Source organism: Castanea sativa, chromosome 1 (assembly GCF_040712315.1).
Source record: "Castanea sativa cultivar Marrone di Chiusa Pesio chromosome 1, ASM4071231v1".
NCBI classification, from domain to species: Eukaryota; Viridiplantae; Streptophyta; class Magnoliopsida; order Fagales; family Fagaceae; genus Castanea; species Castanea sativa.
In genome coordinates, this window is record NC_134013.1 from 50,006,960 (window position 1) to 50,029,315 (window position 22,356).

A 22,356-nucleotide genomic window follows, 5' to 3' on the forward strand; every position below is an offset into this window, starting at 1 on the left:
ATAGCATTCTACCTCTAACGGTTACAAAACATATAAATACTGAGAAAAACGTCTGAAACCCTAATTCACACTAATTACGCGATTAGGTGATAAAATACCAAAATTTACCAAAAATGGTAAAATTGAGTTAAATGCAAAATCATAAACTACTGACTTTAAGGGTCATTCCAAAACAAGTAGGACTTATTTTGACTTTTGAGCAAAAAACTATTAAGGAAACAAAAATTACTATAAACGACAACATTGCAGTTTTCGAGGCCTAATTGAAGGAATTCACCATTTTCAAAGGGTATCTTGTGGCAAAGTAACGACTATAACTCAAAAGGCCATTTCGCTTCAGCCTGTCAAATTTTATGCGATTTCGACTCCGAGATCCATGATTTCTACTAGTACCTTTTTGCCTTACATGCTGATTTCAAGCACGCATGAGAGTCCAAGAAGGTCATGGCAGTCTGTTCTACATCAACTTAGAATGCAAGCAAAGCAATCCTAATATCTAGCTTGGAGTATTAATCTTAAGATTAGCCTATTATAAATATCAACAGTGGGCTCATTATAATACATAGAGCTTAGTCTCAAAGTTTTAGAAATAAGATCCATAACAAAAACAAATTCGAGAAAAGAAAAAACTTTTTTTATCTCCATTTATGCATTTGTTATAGCCTTAGTCTTGCACCTCCCATATGTACAAAGTTATGGGTTTTTGAGTTTTGCCACTTGTGTGAGTTCTTGGTAGGCAATCAAGGGTGCGATTATGTGTACTTGTGATCCAAGACAAAACCTCGCACTTGAAGCCCTAAAGAATACTTTCAGTCATTCTCAAAGTAAAATCATATTTTTTATGATTTAATTCCCCTCATGTTTGAGAGAAAAATGCTTTGTCCATTGTATGTAGCAAAAGATAGACATTGCATGAAAAAAAAAATGAAATATGTATGTTAATAATAAATTTGATTGCCTATACGCTTGGGAGAAAAGGCAAATGTCCATTTTGTGAGGCAAATGGTTGACATTGCATAAAAATCAAGGGCTTATGTGTGTCCATAATAAAACAATAGACCTTTTTTTTTTTAAACTTGTCAAGTCAAATACTTTATGAAAAAGTATCTTGCAATGAGAGGGGATTGAATTGAGTTGTTCTTCAACTTCTAGAGACTTGCAAGCATTTTTTAAACATGGCAAAATGAGTCAAAATTTTCTAACCCGACTCGAAAAATACACGATCCGAACCCAATTTTTTTTATCTGAAATAAAAACGGGTTGACCCGTGACCCGGCCCATAATTTTTGTGGGTCAACCCGACCCAACCTGCGACCCAATCTGAACCCGAACCATTTTTTAAAACTTTTTTTTTGTTAAAAAAATAATAAAATTAAGACAATATTAGTTTAATTGTTTGTTGTGAGCTTTAAGGAAATAATTGAGATATTTACATAACTGCATGTAAATTAATTAAAAGATGAATGGTTGAGCATTCTATAATGAGTAAAAAATTTTAAATATCAAATTAACAAAGTACATACCAAGATGATCTGGTTATAGTAGATTTAAAATTGTAGACATATGTGAGAAACATTGATAAGTGTGAAAATAGTGAAGCCAAAATATCAAATTAGCATAAATTATGAATGCTTAGACCTATTTTTTAACAATTTGTGTCCAAAATAAACAGTTTTTCAAAATAAATTATAATATTTTCTAGAGTGTGTGTTGCTTAACAATGATATGATATTCATAAAAAAGATCGTGTATAAATAAGTAAACAATCAAATTTTAATGTATATCTCAAATTGAAATAGAGTGACAACCACAATTGATAATAGATTATAAAATTAATTTTCAAAATTGTAAATTTCTTATATATTTTTATTCTTTGTCAAATGAGTTATCCAATCAGTCATTTGTAATTTTGTTTTATATTTTGAGATGTTGATATTGTGTAGAAATAAAACTTGTGTATTTGTTTCACTTATCTTTGTGTTATTTTGTTTTAGATAACAATGTTAGGATTTGTATAATTTTAAAATTATTGAATAAGTTTTAATAATTTTAGCTGAGTTCATACTTAATATAAGTGGTGAATTCAAAGTAATGCATTTTACATCAAGTAATTTGTTGCATGACTTTCCAAATGACAATAAATACATGTTGTTTTCTTTATAATAATAATAATAAAAAATTCATGCGAAAAATATGGGTCAACCCAACTCACAACCCGATTGACCCGAACCCATTTTTAACCTGCTTAAAATGACCTATTTTTAACCCACAACCCAACTCCAACCTAACCCAACCCAACCCACCCGTTTTGCCATGTCTAGCATTTTTCAAGGATAAATTAAGAGAATTGTAAGAAATGCACCACATGGTAAAATATCTTGTTCTCTCTCAAGCCTCTATTTTTATAAAAAAAATGCCTTACTCCCCCGAACATACTCCCTGGACTTTTATTTTAGTAAATTTAGTTTATAAACTTTAGTATTGTAGCAAATAGACCTCTTTAACTTTTTCTTTTGTCAATTTATAGTACATAAACTTTGATATTAAAACAATAAGACCCCCCCCCCCCCCTAACTGTTTTCCCCTCAACAATTTAAAATCACTCTTTGCTCCAAATATTTTATTTTTAATGAAAATGAAGAAGTCCTACTGTAACAACATAAATGTTTAGGGGCCCATTTGTTACAATACCAAAGTTCATGTACTATAATGGTAAAAATAAAAGTTAAGGGGGTCTATTGTTACAGTGTGAAAGTTTATATACTAAATTTTAAAAATAAAAGTTTAGGGGGTGTAAGAGTAACTACCTTAGAGGTTAGGAGATGCCAAGGCATTTTAACCATTCACATTAATGTAAGTATGAGTAATATAATTTAGTTAAGCAATTTATCAATATAAATAAGTTCGTGTTTTAACATTTTAAAATAGTTCTTTTAATAAATTAAGAAATAATAAGTTGGCAAATTTAATGAAAAATCTAGGAGCTTTATATTTAAATGAGGAGTTAATATCTTAGTCAAATTTGAAACCTCATATAGATAATAAGAGATAGCCCTTATTATTATTTTTTTTTTTAATATACAAGATTGAAATTCTACTCTAACCTAATCTAATTGTATATATGTGTGAAGCTCACTTTTGAAAACTTAAACCTCAGCCCTTGCCCCTTCACACCTCACAAGCACTTATACTTGTAAAGTGACCATTACACTAAGGGTGTGTGGTGGTCTTAAGTTTATAAGTGTGGAGATTTATTGGACCTAAATTTAATGCAGGAAAATAGGTCAAGTATGCATATAGAAGGAAGGTGAAGGGAGAAGGTATCTTTAATTGAGAGATCTTCAAATTATAGTTATTGAAATTTTTATTATGTTTCTCTTATATTTTTAATTTCATTCACCAACAATTTTTTTTCAATTTCTTTGTTGTTGATTTTATTTTTGTTAGTTTTGTTGTCATTATTGTGTTTTTCAATCTCTCCTTGCTTAGAAAGTCCTCTTAAATATACGAAGTATTAACGAAATCATCCAATTTATTTGAAATTGTATTCATTTGTCGAACTAGAAAAGTATTTTTGAGTAAATCATAAGGTTTATTAAAAATGTCAATTAAAGCCGAAAGCTAGAGATGCTGAAGGAAAGAAGCCAATTTAATTTTTATTCTTGGTTTAACATAATGTTGAGAGAGAATATATAGAAAACGATCGATATGCATAAGAACTTATAAACATGCCTCTAAGTTTTAATATATTTTTGTACATATGAAAAAGAAAGTATTGACTTTTGACATATGAATTTATTTTTGTATTGAAAAAATTAAGAATAATTATATATAAAATAAATAAATAAAACAGCATAAGGACAACGATGGAATAAAATATTGATGGATGCAAGTTTTCCCACGGAAATGCATATAGGCCTCTTTAGGCCCTTATCTATCGCATGGTCTGCCTTCCAAGCTCTTAATGCTTACATTGCGACTTCCAACTACTGCTACATTCATACAAATTATCTCTCTCACTTGCTTTTCCCAAACCCTCTCTAACTTTCTAGTTTCTCTCTTCTCTTCTCTTCCACTCTAAGGTAGGTAGGTCTTTCTCTAGCCCTAGTAGGACCACAAAATGAAACCTTCTTTTGCCACTCAACAGTCTCTTTATTTTCACTAACTGCAGTTAATCTTACATGTTTTGGCATACTAATATATATCTCATGCACGCTTCCTACTATGTATCTTAATTTTATTTTGGGTTAATGGGTTGCTCTCTCTTCTGCTTATATATTATGAGTTTATGAGGTTCTTTTTACTACCTCTTTAAACAGGTTTAGCTATAGCCATGGTGATGATGGGCTTGGAAAGGTTGATGGTGACTTTGAAATCTAAAATAAGGTCCTTGAAGATGAAGAAACCGTATGACAAGATCGAAAAGAGTGACAGCATGAGAATTGAGATCAGAAGCAGGAAGGCTCAGAAGCTTATTCAAAAGACCCTCAAAATTGCGGATTCACCCAAGACCAAGGCTATTGTTTTCTGACTTCTGTGTGTTTCTCATCTAATGATAAGCGACCATAAATAACAGGCTGAATAATTTCTGTTTTTGATGTTAACCATTGTAGTTTTATACAAGATGGTATACGTATCTCTTTTTTTTTTTTTGTCTTGTCTGTCACGTACATCTCTCTCTCTCTCTCTCTCTCTCTCTCTCTCTCTCTCTCAACCATTCACATGGATGTACCATATCAAGAACATATGTGGTGGATATTCTTCCAGAATTTGAAGTTGGGAAACGTTTTACATATTTCTTTTTTCTATTTTTCATGTTTAAGCATCAAGCGTGCATGCCCTTGTAAAACAATATATGTTGTTTTTTCCGTGCTTTAGGATGTAAAAAATGACCAATCATGCCAGCTTTGGTGGATAATTTGGCAGTTCTATAATTTTCATGGATTCAACTATTCACTCTAATTGAAGGAAGCTAGAATTAACATGCTTCCAAAATTTTCATATACATAAAAATCTGTCTTTTCGTCCATCATTAGTATAGAAAGAGCCCAAATCGGTAACGATTTTTAGTTGTCACTTGGTAAAAACACCCTTAACATGAAACAACTAAAGAGTTGTAAAGATGCTTGACGGTCCCTCAAAATCAAATCATAAGTTTCTTCAATTTTTAAGCTCACCAGCACCAATCATATAAAAACCAACATCAAATGATGAGCAATCTCTTCGTTTTGAGTACCCTATGTGTTAACAAAATTAAACCATATTCAAGAATTAAACTCTAAAGGAAACTTGACCCAAGTGTGGCACCTTGCTATAGGAAGCAGTTCGAGTATACAAGAGTAATATTTTTGCAACAATTTACTCACTTTCAAACCCTTTTTTTTTAACGTAACTTGTGAATAAAGTTATGGTATGTTTTTGTATTAAAACTCATTTTCTTCTTCCTTATTGTTTGTTCCTCAAAAAAAAAAAAAAAAAAAAACTTTATTTTTTGTACTATAAAAAAACTTATTATTATATTAGTATGATGATAAAAAAAAAACAATCATCATCAAACCGACGTCACAAATTTCAAATCCTATCTTACCTGTACAAAAATAAAATTGTAATCGAGAATGTCCAAAAATTATCTAATCTGAGAAATTATTGTTAATACAAACCCTCCCTTTTGTATCTCATTATCTCTCCTCACATGTGGTCTCATGGATGAATTTCTTTATATATATATATATATATAGTCAATCATGCCAGTCCAGTTGACGTAGAACTATCAACCATATGTATGAATCAGTCATCTTATTTTAAGTGAGTCTCTTACCTAATTTCTCAACGTAATTAATAAAGCTGGAAGGAGTTCATTAAAATGGGTATAGTATATGATTAATTTAGTCTATTTTCGCTAGCAGTTATTGAAGTTGGTTTAGGTTGGATCAAATATAAAATGAAAAGAATCCAAGAGAAGAATAAAAAGTTTACAGAACTTAGACCCTTTAATATATGAAAGCAATTAAGAAATGGGAGATTATAGGCTGAGGACAAATGATAGAGGAAGGAAAGTTGTTCTTGATGTGGTTTGAACATGACAATAAAGTTTGATGGTGGACAACATGCTTCAGACCTTTACATTATTATTTCCTCTGAAAGTAACTCCACATATATTCCCACTATATATGTTTGATTAAAAGCTGTCCACATGTATAAAATAGTGGAAAAGGTTCCAAAAACAAAAGTGTTTTAGAAAAATCTAATTTCGATCCTTAAGTATAACTTTTTTTAGGAATCAAGGACAGTAGTTTGAATCTGGGTACATGATCAACTGATCAAACGGATTGAATCATAGAAAAGTAAAACCAACAAAATTTGCGTTCATATTCTACAATTTGCCTTGATTACCATGTGCAAATATTTCTCATCAGCTCATATATAGTTCAAGATTCACCGAAAGATTTTTTGTTGCTTCTATTAGGAAAGATTTTAAAGGGGGGTCTTTTTCCTATTTTTTTCCTGTGTTTCCACTTCATATTATTTGATTGTTTCATGCAACCCAAGATTTTAATTCTAAGTTTATTCATTTCATTTATTTATTAAGAGAATCCATTTTATGGTTAAGAACTTATTTCTAAGATTTAAAAGTATACAAAGTGTTATGTTATTTAAATTTTTCAATGATATAATTAATATTGTATACATCGATATATTTATGATGTCTTTTTTCTTTTAAAGTACGTTTTAAATGGAGATGATCATTTTTAGTCGAGGCCACCCTTTACAAAGCTCATGCTCACTTATTTGCTTTGTTTAAGAATAGCATTAAGAGGTGAAAGCTTAAAAATTATAGCCAAAGGAACAAAGAAAGGCGTTGATATCACCACAAACCTTTGCTGATGTTTCTCCAAGCTAGCTTGATGCACGTAAAGATTTGTATCTTGTTCTACTTTATCTTTGAAAAAGAAAACTAATAATTTGCAAAGATTGGTTGTGAACCATAGCTTTAGAAGGTGATGGAGAAGTCTGTTTTATGTAAATAGATTGAATTAGATGGAAAACTAAATGTAAAACATACCAAGCCATTAGGTAAGCACGGGTTTAGTTCCAAACTTTTAGATGAGATTAGCCATCCAAAACTTTCAAGGATATCAAATTTGAAAAAATCAGAGCTCAGAAAAGCCTCTAAACAGCAACCCGAAAATAGAGTCAAAAAAGAGGAAAAATCATAAAAATGGAAATGAAGAATAAAGAAGCTTCTAGAGGTAACAGTTGGTGCTCAGTAGAATGAGAGTTACCTATCTCTCTCATATCCCTATAAATATATATCTCCCCCCCTTCTCTTGGAAATACACACTACAAGACACAAAAAATTCCTACAAAAATTCTCTAGGCTAGAACTCTCTCTCTCTCTCTCTCTCTCTCTCTCTCTCTCTCTCTCTCTCTCTCTCTCTCTCTCTCTCTCTCTCTCTCTCTCTCAGAAACCCCTCTTTTTCTTCATGAAGAATGTTTGTACAAAATATTTAAATAGACTCAAATGTTTTTGCTCCAATTCATAGAACTAACACGATTTCCTCGATTTTGCCTTTGGATGGATAAGACATTGCCCATCACTCATATTAGGTTGCTAAAATCAGTAATATTCACCTAAATATTACAGTTCAAAATGCAAATGTAACACGCAATATCCACCGTAATTTGGACTTTATAGAAGAGATATTACGTTTGGAAGATGAAGGATTTGAGTACAAGGGAATTGCATGCCAGAACAAGCTTAAAATTGTTAGACCAAGATCTATACCCTTCTTCTTTTTTGTGTGGGGAGGGGGAAGATTAAAGCCCCTTAGTACCTAACCCCATATATCCAAGTGTTGCATGAAAAATTTCGCTAAGAGGTTATCCCAAAGTGTGAAAAATATGGTGTATGATAAGGTGGATTGTAAAATGGTTTGTCTAGTGGTATTTCATGAAATCCATGAGATCTTACGTTCAAAACTCTTAGCCCACATTTTGAGACTACCTTCAAGAAATTCTTCCTTATAATTACCTTGTATATGTGGGAAGGGAGAACTACATACACTCAAAAGAATAATTAAGTAGTGAAAAAGTTCTAAACATTTAAGTTAACAAAAAAAAATACATCTCCTTGAGGGTTGGAAAAAAATGGCATGCATGCCTTGATGGAAATTGGCAAGGCAAACCCACATACTAGACAAAAAACAATACCACGAATTCAATAAATTTCACAAATATTTTTAATAAACAAATTGTAATTAATGCAACATCACCTTAACGTGAAACCACCATTAATATCAACTTAATAATTGTGAAAAAAAAGTGAAGAATCATGCTAACGAGTGCCCTTAGAGTATTAATTAATAATCCAATTAAAAGAAAGTTTTTATGAAAAAAAAAAAATTAAAATTAAAATTTTGACTACTTTTTTCATTTTTCATAAAAATAATGTCAAAACTTTTCTAGAAAGTGAAATGTATTATCTCCCTGGACGTTTTTGCTCAAGGACAGCCCAATAGCATTCAATGGTAATGGTGAACTCGAAAAAGGATATGCTGCATAAAGCAGATGCAGCATATACCTTCTCACTTGCTTTTGGCGCCTGACATAAATGTTGAAGGCTTCCATTTGAGGCTGAGGGAGGGTAGCCAAAGTGGTGATAGAGACTGATAAGCGATAAGTGGAGAGAAGATTATTAGAAAATACAGTGTTAGTGCCAAATTAATCATTACTTTCTTCTTAATTGGTGTCCTAACATCTATAATATAGGCCACGTGTCACATAAAGAATTTCCCTATGTGCTGACTCCCCAACCCCTAAGGCTAGAGAACAAAGTAGTTAGTCCATGGCAAAGCTTATCATACCTACTAGGAATGAACGCTTGAAAATCAAAAGTGTGGACCTTTTTACGAAAGCATCTATGTTTTTTTTTATATAAAATTTGTCAAAAAGAACAAAAGATGTGAAATTAAGAGCTGGGATAGCTACTATAATATAATTGATAGGCTTGCATCAAAGTTTCAGTTGAATCACTTCCAAATCTGCTTACGGCTAGGGGATCTACGCGGGTCCTGGTTGAAATTCCTACTGTTGATTAACAAACAACTAGATGAGACAAACATGTCTGTTTCTATATATGTAAGAAAGACCTCTGCAATTAATTAATTTGCAGTCTAAAATATTAGTATGACCCGGAAAGCAAAAAAGTGGTCATGATCTGTATCTGCTAGAAGAAGATACGTGATGCTTTGTATCATAACCCTGTTTCAAATTTCATACGAAATGTATCAATCCAAGACCAAGACCCCACTCAGATTCTCCCTCTCAATCAACAGATTTATCCATTTACGCTTCACTGAGCATACTAGATTTAATTCCTATTAAATGAGTCTAAAAAATCACATAAAACACCGTAATTCACCACTATATCAAAACCTGATCAAGTCAAATTAACCTGGCTTTCTCTTAAAGTTACCAAACAATGATGCTTTTTTCTTCATCTTATACAAAGATGTAAAATAAGACCACAATGTTATATAACCAATCAATTAGCAATCATCAATCACTAACGAACTACAAACATTTCAAGGTACCTAGAACTGTGTTCTACCAAATATGAAAAACAATACTCGACTCAAAACCCTTTGTTCCAACCAAGTAGTTTGGGATATAAATCAACTAATTCAAACAAGTGATACCATAACTCAGTAGAATTCATTCTTGACAATAAAAGACATTGCAAAAAAAAAAGCCTTAGATAAGAATGTTTGGATTAAGATCCTCAAGAGTTTCTTAGATAACTCCACCATAGAGTTCTTAAAATCTAATCCATCCATTCTGAAATTAGTAAATAAGACTTTACCACATTATCAACATAACATTGACTATCACTATTTTGATATCTATTTAAATTTATTGATAATGTGGCAAAATTCAATCCACTCATTTTAAAATATATAGATACAATTTTAAGAACTCCACTAAAAACTCTGAAGGATCCTAATCCAATATTGTTTAACCCCAGAAAAATACACACTGCTATACAACAGCTGTCGTTTTCACTGTGTATGTATAACTGATCAACACATATTTGCACATTGTAGAGTTTCTTTTAAGACATGCGTGTTAAGGGGCATGATGGTAGAGCATCCGGAGATCCTTACAATGAATGCATGTCCATGGTAACAAGGGAGGGTCCAAGCAGTAGGAATGGATGCGTCGAATCCGGCAAAGATGACAGCTGATGAGGAGATCCTCAGGTTCCCGACAGCGGCACTTGCTGCAAATCAGTGCAAGGGAGGACTGTATAACATAAAAGAGAAAGTTAGCCACAAATGCTACCAATTCTGCACACACCTCCAATGTTTCATGGGTGACATTTAAAAAATCACTACAGAGCTAAGTAGGTCAGTCAATTCTATGAAAGGGGCCATCTAAGTGTCACATGCCAACATTCCTTTAACAATCAGTATCTAGCACACTTCACATGTATCCAGAATTTGAAAACAGATACATTAACTTCAGACTCAGTTTGATGTTCTACAAACATTGGATGAACTACTACTGGACACTTAAGGTTATGGAATTTACTAAAAATACATATACAAAGGTCCTGTCATACATAGAAAAAGTAGGATAACAAGTTCTTCCCACACCTTTGTTTGTGAAAGTGTTTCAATTTATCATCTCTCTGATATCAATTCAGGTTTGCTATCATTTCCATATTTGAACTATAAAGATGAAGATCTTGAAAACATTCAAGAAAACTGTGTCCACAAAGAACCATTTGCAAACCAGTTGGAGAAATTGAGAATGAGTAGTAAAGGATAATTGAACTCTCCATGGCAAGAAAAATGACTGAACAGGATTAAGGTATATGGACAAGTTGGCACAGTACAGACTTCTGAATATATTCTGCACTACCAAGTGAAGGCTGGCAGTCCTAAAAATGCAGACTCCCTTTCACCCAAAAATCCATGACCTAATGTTGGTCCCACAAAGGAGAATGCTGGGAGGAAAGATCAACGTACAACCCTAACCTTCAGCATTTTCACATTAAGTGATTAATCTCAACGTTAGAACCATCACACTCACACTCAACAGCCCCAGATTTTTACCATTGCAATTAAAAGTGGCTCCTTAGGGTCATACAATATGACTCTCTTAACAAAAAATGAAAGGGTAAATTACACCAACCTCCCTTGAGGTTTCACAAAATGACAAAATGAGTTTCATTTCATCCCATACTTAGGAGAGGAGTCACTTCTTGAAATCTCAATAGATGGTGTAATTTACCCAAAAGGAAAAAAGTTCATATGGCTGTCAATTTTCAGATTGGTTAGAAATATTAATTGCTAGATATGCCCTGGAGCTAGAACTTGAGACCCACCCTTAACCCCAAGCTCTAAGGCTTGGGGAAGGTACCATCCCACCTAACAGGCTGGTGGTATTCATATGACTATCAATATAAAGATAATCAATTATATTCTTTCACGTCTATTAGGCTATTATGAGAATATGCGCCATCGTAGTTAAGTACACAGCACAGGAATATCTCATTGATTCCTCAATCCTCAGATTAATGATTTTAATTGTAAGAAATGGCTGAACTGAAGTTCTATTGATGTCAGGAAACAGGAGAAAGATGTTTCTATGTCTACTCCAACAGAAAAAATTCCATAAGTAATGCCAAAAACCTAGAAAGGTTTACAAGTATAAGCTCACCTGAGAACCAAAACTGGTTGTTTCTAAATCAGCGAGAATGAAAATATCCAAGTCTGAATGAGCACGTGGAATAGTCTGGGAGTATATTTTCTGATCAGTAGTGGCTGCATCCTCAACCTTTGTAATGCTATTAAAACTCGCCTTGCACAAAGGGCAAGTTGATATTTTTCTCCTTGAAGCCTACATACAAGGTCACCAACATATGAGCAAGTTGGCATTAATATTCATATAAAGAGCACAAAAGTAGTATACTGATTGTAATCCAAAATTTTCCAAATGTTGATGATATGAGGGAGAAGAAGGAACCACAATCACTCAGTCCACAAAAAATAGATTTTGATTAACCATGTTTAGCTTCAGAAAATTGTAGGACCATATAATGGTTGGGTGTGTGAACTTCCCCAATAAAAAATCAAAGAGAAAATTCCTTTCTATAGTTTTAAAATGCTGCACATTGTTGGTGCATGCTAGGTGACACTTCGTCGTTCAAAAATTTCCAAAAGTAACAATAACAAACATTTGAAGTGACATGAACCAAATATCTTCCTGTCAATTTGGAGTGGCTATTTGCTTCATCCAGGCAACTTATAGTTTCAAAACAAAACTCCCTTCAGAAGCAACTTTCTTGCTCATTTTTATTAAAAAAAAAAATTTTAAAAGTTCACATTAATGAGATATTAAGAGAATAAATGAAAATAAGCAACATGACCAGCAGAGGGTTTGAACAATCACATTTATTCAGCAGGAATATCTTCTCAAAACCCTAGTCCTTTTAAATATCATTTAAATACCACACTAAATTTCCCAATTTAGCCTTCCTCATAGTTTTTACCAAGAAAACCATTCTTCCAAATTGAATTCTATCAAGTATTAAGTATTAACGTATTTGTTCAGGTAGTACAATACATTCCAACTATGCAATTCCGCTATGATATCCATTGTAAAAGGTATTGAACTCAAATGATAGCAAACTGAATATCATGTCCAGTATAGGAGGGCATATATCTTAACTATAAGCCACCACCTATCCAAACTATACTTATTACGATCACTCAGTGGAAACTGAAATACCGTTCTCACTTGTAAGGAAAACCAAGCACCAAATCCTTAATAAATAGGAGAGCATATGGAAAAAGTGTGATATAAAGTTATAAACTGCAATGAACAGAATGGTAAGTGACAAGCATGCATTATGCATATATAAAAGACTATTTACTACCTCAAATCTCTGAATTGCATATTGAAATTTGATCAATTTTATAAATGAAGAACTAATAAAATAAAATATTATCTTTAACGCATTCTGTTGCACATTGAGGACATTTTAAGCATCGAACTAAAAATTTTATTCTAACATGTGAAATATGAACAAGCATATAAATGGAAAGAATGTATACCATTACATCAGCCCAGCTTAGGATGCATGAATAACAAAATCGATGCCCACATGGTAAAACCCCCCTGGTTGAACTGAAATCTGTCCAACATATAACACATGATAACTCTGTTGAAGTAGGTAATATGGTAACATGTTCATTCTGACTCTCATCTATGGTCTCTTCTTGTAAGTCCTCAACATTAGTACACCCATCTTGTGAAGTTCTTTCCATGGCTGTTGACACGTGCTTAACACATAAATCTGAATCCATGGAAGCTTCCGAACCTTCATTTGTAATTCTACTTAGAATATGGCACCGATCACCAGATGCTCCCCCAATTTCCAATATATTAGTATTCTGTATTGCATCTGAATGACTAGATGAACCTGCGACACTGTTGTGTGGGTTAAGTACTCTAATTGGGTAGCATTCTTTGTCCAAATCCAACTGTGCAGACCCCAGCAAAGGTAAACTGGCATTCCTTTCCACAAGCCTCCTTCCTTTATAAGAAGGTTCAGCCGAAATATTGAGTCCATTATTATTTAAGATCTTTCTCTTGTCTCTATCCAGATGCTTAGAATAAGAACTTGACTCATGCTTTTCAATGCAAAAAAAAAAAAGAATTAAAGACCTTGAATAGATATTTCAAAAATGACTAAAGCTTATCTAGAAGTATTGAATGAAAAAGATGATATGAACAGAGAAAAAGAAATCTGTACTTGTAAAGCAAAACTTGTGCAACTAATGAGACTGAACAAGGTTTCAGGGGAATAAGAAAGAATCTCTAATTGCAAAACAGAAATATGAACTTTGAAAATTAATTAGGCAGATATACATCAGCAATTCTCAAATCTTAAGGAAACCACTCAGTTGCTGAGATTGCATGCCAAATTCAATCAATCAGTTTGGAACACAAAAAAGTTCAGGGCTGTCTGGTTGTTGTTTTCTGTTTTTTTGTTTTGTGTTTTTCAAACCCAACTAAAACCTTTTTTTGAGAATAAATTGTGCATTCTCCCTTCCCCTCACTTCAAACCCCTGAATAAACTGCATATCTACTGCCCTCAAAATCAACTTGCTCAAGGCCTACATAACCATAACAAATAAAAGGGGTGAAAGCAGGTCACCCTGGCGTAGACCACTTGAACTATCATAAAAACCACTGGAGATCCATTAACTTCAAAAGGGCATTCAAAAAACCACTAGGAATTCCAAAACTTGAAAACCCCAAACCACCCATCAATCAAATAGCCCAAAATAACCCACAAAGATCCAAAGTACTGTTCACAAATTACTATTTACATTCCTGAAACGGCAACTTGAACCTTAGATTTTTCTCTTTGTTTCGTTCCCAAATTTTCCAATCTTTTTCCCACCAAATCCTAATCCTAATTCTTCATAATCCTAGCTGTCCAGGAATTCCAAATTTGATATAGTTTTGTTCCTTTGTATTACATCAATTAAAGGTTGTACCAAGTGCACAAAGCTGACCACTTTTGTGGGATTTTGGGAGATGTAACCGGTGGGCAACCTTAACCCCAATTTTTTTCCTTGGAAAGGCTGGTTCCCAAACTCAAACCTACAACACGCCACTTTTGGTGGAAGGCACTTGCAATCGCACCAAACATATCATATACTACATATATTTATATAGTGATTCACTTTCTACTATATATGCAGTACCGTATATTAATCCTTTTAAGAATTTGTAACAGATAATACTACTTAGGGTTTGAATTTCTCATTTTTGTCCCATATACCAGCTAAAGCTTTTAGAACACCCAGTAGAACAGAAAAGCTAACTTAACAAGAACTCAGTAGCATAAGAAACAAGTTTTCTTCTACAAAACACAGAATAAGTAAAGCGGAAAATTTTGTACTAGAATTTATTACCTTTTTTGTAAATAAGCCAGATAAGGGAGGCTCCTCTAAACAGGATCTGCTACTTGACCCATTCACTTGCTTTGAAGTCTTTCTTACCAGTTTGTGCTTTAGTTTGTTAGAAATATCATTTCTCTCTTGAGAATCAGGAAATAAATTCTACAATAGAGTTGGGGAAGACATAAATGTTGAGCATCAATTCATTTTTATACTAAAAACTTCTATCAAATTACTATAAAAATGATAAATAAGTTGCATGGACAAATAATTGTATGTAATTCCAGCTAAATTGCAGACAATTGGGAAGTATAAGATACAGAATCACTGAATCAAGTTCCGCAAACAAAAGTATACTGCAGGACACAACTGAGAAACAACATTTGCCAGTATGGAAATGTACTTTTCTTGATTCATCCACCACAGATGTATATATACATAGCTTCATACAATCAATACATAAATACATCCAAAAATGTACACAGACACAAACACATGCACACACACAAACACATGCACACACACAAACACATACACACACAGTTCTTTACATGTTTCATATATATACAAATATTTCATTTATAAAAGCTAACAAAGGGGGGGCCACCCTATTAAAAACAGAAAACCATGATCAAACTATCAAATGAATTTTCTTAAAGAAAAGGATGCAGTATTAATATATGCTCCCCAGTAGTACTTTGCACCAGTGGTCAAATTATCATCTCCACCCATGCAAAAATATTTAGGATGACTTCATTGTCTTGGTTTTCATGAATTAAAAAAGCAACTCTAGTTACCATGATTACCACCGAGACATAAAATTTCCTCCCTATACATGTAATTAGTCAATCCATGAACATGTCTAAGTGGCCTCAAGTTTTTCTTTTTCTTTTTTGGTGGGGTGGGGGAGGGGAGACAGGTCTGAAGGTAAAAACTAGCCACAATCAAGTTGAATCCAGAATTTAATATGATAATGATGCAAAAACTAGAAATCACTTATAAACTCCACATTTCACCTAGGGCTTGTTCATAAATCAAGTTGGCAGCCATTGTACAGAGAGGGTAGAGAAAGAAATCTTCATTTAGGGAGAGAACATTTTACTTATGGTCGGTTTGGATTGAGGGAGAGGGACGGGGAGCAGAGTATAGTCCAAAAATTACACTAATTTCTAGCCAAGTCTACTCTACTTCCTTCTACTCCCCCTCAATCCAAACAGACCATTAGGGAGAAAGCAATTGTTAGAAAAACAAAACTATTTACCCTCTAACAGTTTTTCGCTTTTCTCTGCACCATTACTGCGTAGAATAATGGAGATGGACAAGGGCATTGAATTGAAATAAGTTAATCAATTTGGAACTTCAATTGACAAAATTAAAATTCCAGGACCTAATCTAAACAAGGTTTAAACCCTAGGCCTTTTTATGTACTTTCCTGACTTCTATTGATATGGAGCAGAGACCTTGAGTACACATGGTGTGTACCCAAATCCCTCCTAGAAAATTTATAAGACATACTCTAAAGAAAAGCAAATCAAACAATGATCTCAAACAAGGACTTCAACTAAAAAACTGAGACCTCCACTACATCAAATGTTTGATTTTTCCTCTCCCTCATGGTGATGGTAGCTGAAATATTGTGACTGTTATAAATTTGAAACACAAATAACATTGATGCTAGATTGCTCGCAGGCCAAGGCCTTCACTATGGTGAGAAGAGGCTGATGTGGTTTGAAATAGGAATTACGATCAATCCTAACAATCTAAAAGAAAGGGGAGGGGAGGGGAGGGGAGGGGGGGGGGAGCAAAGAAGGATGTAAGCCCTTCCACCAAATCAATATCACATCTAATATATCCCAAGTAAAAGAAAACCAAGAAGACATATTGACACGAGCACAATTACAACTTCAAACAATACTAGCATGAACTTGATTCAATCTTCTCCATAGCAAGCATAATATTTCCTATTTTAGCAGTATTGTGATACAATTTTCCAAACTTCGATTGAAAAATATTATGGATAGACAAAGCCTAACAAATATAAGACTCAAAGCTGAAAAACTAAAGAAAATAACTAGAAAGATTCTCTTGGACCAAAAAGGCCTTCTTGACAGCCACAGTCCCACAAGCATAACCTTAGTATTCCAGAACAGTATGACTTCTCCAACCAGACAACAGCTACTGTAGTTTAGCAAAATTAAGCATCACGCACACAACACACACACACACACACACACACACATATATATAGACAGACAGAGAGAATCCCTACAATTACCTTATTCAACAAACAAGATTCAGAAAATGCTGCTAGACCAGAATCTCCACACGCCAAATCAATAGATTGTGTTTGAGAGACTTCACAAGTATTCAATTTGTCAGTAAGCACTTTACGATTCTTCGCTGAGACACTCGTATTAACAAGTGGGAGTTCCATCAATAAGGGCCCCACTTCTTCCCCACTGCATACAATAAAACCCTGAAAGCATAAGTCTAGCACTAATAAATTTCATTACTGGTCAAAATATGAATTCAACTTTAGCACACGGGAGACAAGTTTCTTCCCAAAAAGAGAGAAGCTTTCATATAATTGAGTCATTGGAGTAAGAAAAATTGAGATTTAAAACAGGGAAACAAGCTCCACTTCTACAAATATTAAACCCAAGATGTAATAAAAAGCAGGGGGGTTTACAATCCATGTGCTAAATCATATAAAGGTACACTGACCTTTCTAAATATTGAAGCAACCAATGGTGGAGACAAAAAGTTTTTCTTGGGGGTCAAGGCTATATATCTGTAAAGGTTTTCAAGTTTATTAATTGATAAATTACCTTCCTCTTAGTTTCATTTAAGTGAAGCCATATTAATGACAAATTTAAGATCATAATGTGAATACATAAACTTCCCATGAACCTAGGTTGCCAAGTTTTTTGGATCACTATTCATTATCAATAAAATTTCTTACTTATCAGACAAAAAAAATTATACATAATTGTTGATTTTGCATGATAATTTGGGGGCTACTCTTAGTGCGGACAGAGACAGAGAGAACTTGACGATAATTTATATTATATATATTTGGCTGAGTTCAAATTACACTTGGTGTACCTTTTGGCAATATTATACCAGTTAATAATTTTTTTGTCAAGTGAGTATTTTGACAAATCTACTGTTAAATTACATCTTCTCCTTATACCCCCCATACTTGCAAATTTTCAAAATGATCAGAAATCAATAACTATCTTATCTATAAAATTTTTATTTTTTATATTTTAAAATTATACACAAAATATTAGTGTATTGATCTAAAAGTAAATAACATCTGATTAATCAAAAATTTAGTATGCGTCTTAAGAAGAACGAGAACGTGTAATCCACCGGTGCAATTTAAAAAAAATTAAGCCAATGAAAAGTTTTTTAGTGGTTTAACATTAACAAATAGATGAATCATGTGTAACTTGATCCTAACCCATATATATAAACCAACTTACCCTCCCTCCTCTGCCAAAATAATATCAAAGTGACACAATTCCCTGTGTTTTAGTCTTTTAGATAATAAAAGTTTACTTTTCATTACTAAACTATTTCCTTGATGGTTTTTTTTTTTTTTCCAATCAAAAACTACCAACCAAAATTAGTGATTTGTCAAATTGGGAGATCTTTGGCACCACACATGCTGACTATATAGATGCAATCTCACATGAGAGCATAAGGCTAAAAAAACACAACGCTAGTTGCATCTTGATAATGAATCATATAAAATGAGTTTCATATATGTATGAAGGCAACAATTATTAAGAATAAAAAACTATATCCCATGTACAAAATATTTTGAGGCAAAAAAGTGAAAGGACCAAAAAAGTAACAAAAACTAAAATGTTTTGAGGCAATTGCCTCAAACATTCATGTGTGAATAATATTACGCAAAAAATAATGATAATAAAATAAAAATTAATAATTAAAACATATAAAAGAGGCATCCAACTCCTATGATGGCCCCCCTCTTATGTAAGATCCATCAAGAGCTCTATGCAGCATATCAAGACTTGAAGCTAAGGTGAGAACTGATTATTTCATATTTGCAATATGGTTCAAAGAATCTATATGAATTCAAATTTCTTGTTATTAGTAAGTCATGCACCCAATAGGTCTTGACCCCACAACCTCATCACCCACCATGCTATCAAGGGGAGATGGTGTCATTTGGGCTAAAGCTTATTAGCAAAAGTTATAAACCACTTTAACAAAGTTGTTTAAAAATCCAATGGTCCCTTAGTTCACTACTTAAAAAATTGGATTGTTGCTTATATATTAAAATTTTTCAGAGCATGAGTCAACTGCTTGCTACAATAAAGATCATAATAACAATTTTTGCAAGATCCTGCACTTAGTTTTGGTTGGTAGTTTCAAGTGATTAGCCGATGAAGCAACTACATGGGAAAGCACATACCATTAGCAGTTTACATGAAATGAATAAGAATATTTTGAGCAAAAGAATGTGTCAATTTATACATATTCACTAAAAAAAAGACATAATATACGGAGAATAATATTAAGGTAGACTAAAAAAGAAACTAAAAATAACAAGAAGTATAACATTCCCTATTGATAAGGAAAAGCTAGAAAGGAAAGAATTTAGTCATACCTTCGAAAAATATAAGGATTCTCCGGGACACGCTTTCCTTGCTTTATGCATTCTTCAACCCACCGATGGTTTACAATCATTATTTTAAACTTCTTAGCAAAATCATACTTCTTTCCTTCAAATTTCCAACACACCTAATCACCCAAGTAGAATAAACACCCTCAATAAACAAAAGACAACAACCTATTGGGTAGTCCTTTTTGCCTTTTTTTTTTAGCAAATTATAAAACTCCATTTCAACTCCTTTTCTTCTATAAAATCTTCCTCCAAATTGGTTTAAAAGAATCTCCTCCAACCCATTACAAGTGCATTTTAATCACATGACCCATTGAATCATCTAAACAAACCACATAAACATTAAAACTTAAAAAGGGTCAATTAATTAAAAACACACATGAAAATGGATTATCTTCAATTAGAGGATCTTTATTCAACACAATGGGTCAAAAGAATTTTCCACAAAACCAGTTTGGAACAAATTTTCCCTTGTTTTCCTACTTTGGAGATTCATTAACACAATATAAGCTAAAATTTAAAGAGGCCCAAAAAAAAAAAACCCACCAAGTGTGTTATTGATCTTGACATAGTACCCACATAACTGGCGCCGGCATGTGAAATCAGCTTGATGAGGTTAAACCGCTCCGAGCCGTGGTACCCACTGACTGTAGCTACCACGGACTCCATGCCTTGAATTGGCCAAGCCATAGATAGCCTCTAATCCAAAAAAGACCTTCAAAACAAAAATCATGTTTGAAATGCACAAAGCTATTGACGAGAACACGTATGGTTAAGCAATGAAAGAGCGAATCTGAGTAAATAACACAAGAAAATGAGAAATCGAGTATGCTTAGTGATAGCATTGGCAACAATTAGAAAATGGAAAAAAATTAGGGCATCGAAAAGGTTCAGACCTTGATTTGAGATTGGCGACGATGAGTGCGGAAGCAGATCTTGTTTTTTGCCTTGACGTTCCACTGGGACTGGGACTGGGACTGGGTGATTTAGAGTAAGAAAGAGCAGAGCAGAGTAGCCTAAGGAGTGTTTGCTTTTGGCTCTGCCGGGAAAATATATGTTTTTGAATTTTGATGGCCACACCAATAATGTCAAAAAGTGTTTGAAGCCTGATATATTAATTGATCGATGTTTATTAGTTATTATCTAATTTTTAGCCTAAAATGTAAAGCCTAGGCTTTAAGTTTTTTATTGAAATTTATTTCTGTCGCTCAGTTAAATACAAAATTTGCCGTGCAATTAACTAATGAAAAAAAGATATATTGAAAAAAAAAATCTATTAAATATTTTTATCACTTTTATAGATTTTTTTTCCAAATGAAGATAAGTTTTTAACAAAATTGGATATAAACCATGAACTGAATAAATTTAAAACTTAGAGAAGTTAATTAGAGGATTTTAATGAATTTCAGCCAAACCAAAATGGTGCAATTTGCATTTTAGCCTACTTTTTAATATAAGGAAAAAGTTTGGCTACAAACTTGGTTAACTTCTGTAAAAAAATTTAAAAAAAATTTAACATTGTTACATAATTTAAAAATCTAACTGTTGTATTGCATGTTATTTGCGTTATTAATACACTTATTAAATTTTATGTCAATCAAATGTTATTTACTATTCAATCCATAAATTTATTTTTTATGCATAATTTTAAACTACAAAGATTTGAAATTTAAACATTTAATTGTTGTCATAATTATGATCTTACATCTTTTATAAATTTTGTAAATATTGAGAATATATGAAGAAAATTTAATCCAATAGTGAATTTGTCAAAACTTATATTCAATCAAAAGATATTAAGTGGGAATTGTAGTCTTATATTACGACCAAGTTAGTCAAACTTCGTCCTCAATAAAAAAAATAATAAATAAAAATCACACCACTTTGTCCTTACATACTCACTTTTCAAAACATCTCACATCTCCTATAAAAATAAAAAATAAAAATCATACCATGTCACATTATTTATTTTAAACTACATTTCATTAAAATATCAAATTTTCTTGATGTTTTAATTGTTTCTTTTTCTTCATACACAACAATTATCATCTACTCTCTTCCTTCATCCTCAAGATATATAAAAATAATAATATAAAAAAACTAAATGCAAAATAAATAGTACCAGTGTAAATTTACATAATTACTTGTGCGGCCGTCCCCCTCTTCAAAGCCCAGACGGATATAAAAGCCCTTTATGCTAACGCCACTTTGTGGAATCTAGTGTCAGCCAAATGCACGATCTCATTTTGGATAAGATTAGGTGCTCCTCGAAACCCCCGAGGCCTAAAGTTGAAGACGTTTATGACATGGTCAGCAACGGGAGTTTTCACCATCCCCGATGATTAGGCTTCCCGAACAGCCATAGCTTAAAGAGTACGATTCCACCTCAGGAACATCTCAGCCGGGCAACAGACCTAACGGTGTCGCTAATTCCAATGCCACTACCACCCTCTATCCACCACCAAACATCCACTCAGGAGCAACGGTATTGGACCTCCCTTCCACTACCTAGAGAACATCTCGGCCGAGCAACAGACCCAACGGTGGAACTAGTTCCAATGCCATTTTCATCTTATCTCGTTCGCATTTAAGGCACCCACTCAAGGGTAACAACATTGGACCGCTCCCTCCACTGACCAGGAAAGCGATCGTGCCAACCCACTACCTTGTTCTATAAATAGGCAGAGGAAATTGGGGTGAGGGGGTTGGCAATGCTGGGAG

General features: G+C 33.2%; 1 protein-coding gene and 1 long non-coding RNA gene across 3 annotated transcripts; one reads left to right on the forward strand and one right to left on the reverse strand.

Annotated features, from left to right (window-relative positions):
* The first annotated feature begins 3,941 nt into the window (after window positions 1-3,941).
* LOC142621804 (uncharacterized) lies at window positions 3,942-4,806 on the forward strand. The gene is made up of 2 exons (XR_012841837.1): window positions 3,942-4,082; window positions 4,320-4,806. It is a non-coding gene; the product is annotated as an uncharacterized LOC142621804 (long non-coding RNA).
* A 4,808-nt stretch (window positions 4,807-9,614) lies between these two features.
* On the reverse strand, window positions 9,615-20,665 carry LOC142608193 (uncharacterized). Of its 2 annotated transcripts, XM_075779915.1 has the most exons (8): window positions 20,532-20,665; window positions 20,182-20,350; window positions 19,621-19,754; window positions 17,254-17,437; window positions 14,994-15,140; window positions 13,122-13,700; window positions 11,725-11,904; window positions 9,615-10,302 (listed from the first exon to the last, which is right to left on the reverse strand). In XM_075779915.1, the coding sequence occupies exons 2-8, from the start codon at window positions 20,323-20,325 to the stop codon at window positions 10,126-10,128; spliced, it is 1,545 nt and encodes a 514-aa protein (XP_075636030.1). In that variant the 5' UTR covers window positions 20,326-20,350; window positions 20,532-20,665; the 3' UTR covers window positions 9,615-10,125. The 2 variants fall into 2 exon arrangements, with proteins under 2 accessions (XP_075636030.1, XP_075636038.1); XM_075779923.1 differs by lacking the exon at window positions 20,532-20,665 and having other exon boundaries at window positions 17,254-17,454; window positions 20,182-20,317.
* Between the last annotated feature and the right edge of the window lie 1,691 nt (window positions 20,666-22,356).

Bases quoted from the DNA above. Each gene is read 5' to 3' on its own strand.
- LOC142608193 (XM_075779915.1), bottom strand. From the start codon at position 20,325: ATGGCTTGGCCAATTCAAGGCATGGAGTCCGTGGTAGCTACAGTCAGT. The intron at 13,701-14,993 runs GTAATAAATTCT...TGCATTGAAAAG, and splicing joins CTGGCTTATTTACAAAAAAG to CATGAGTCAAGTTCTTATTC. The intron at 10,303-11,724 runs GTGAGCTTATAC...TATGTTATACAG, and splicing joins CAACCAGTTTTGGTTCTCAG to TCCTCCCTTGCACTGATTTG.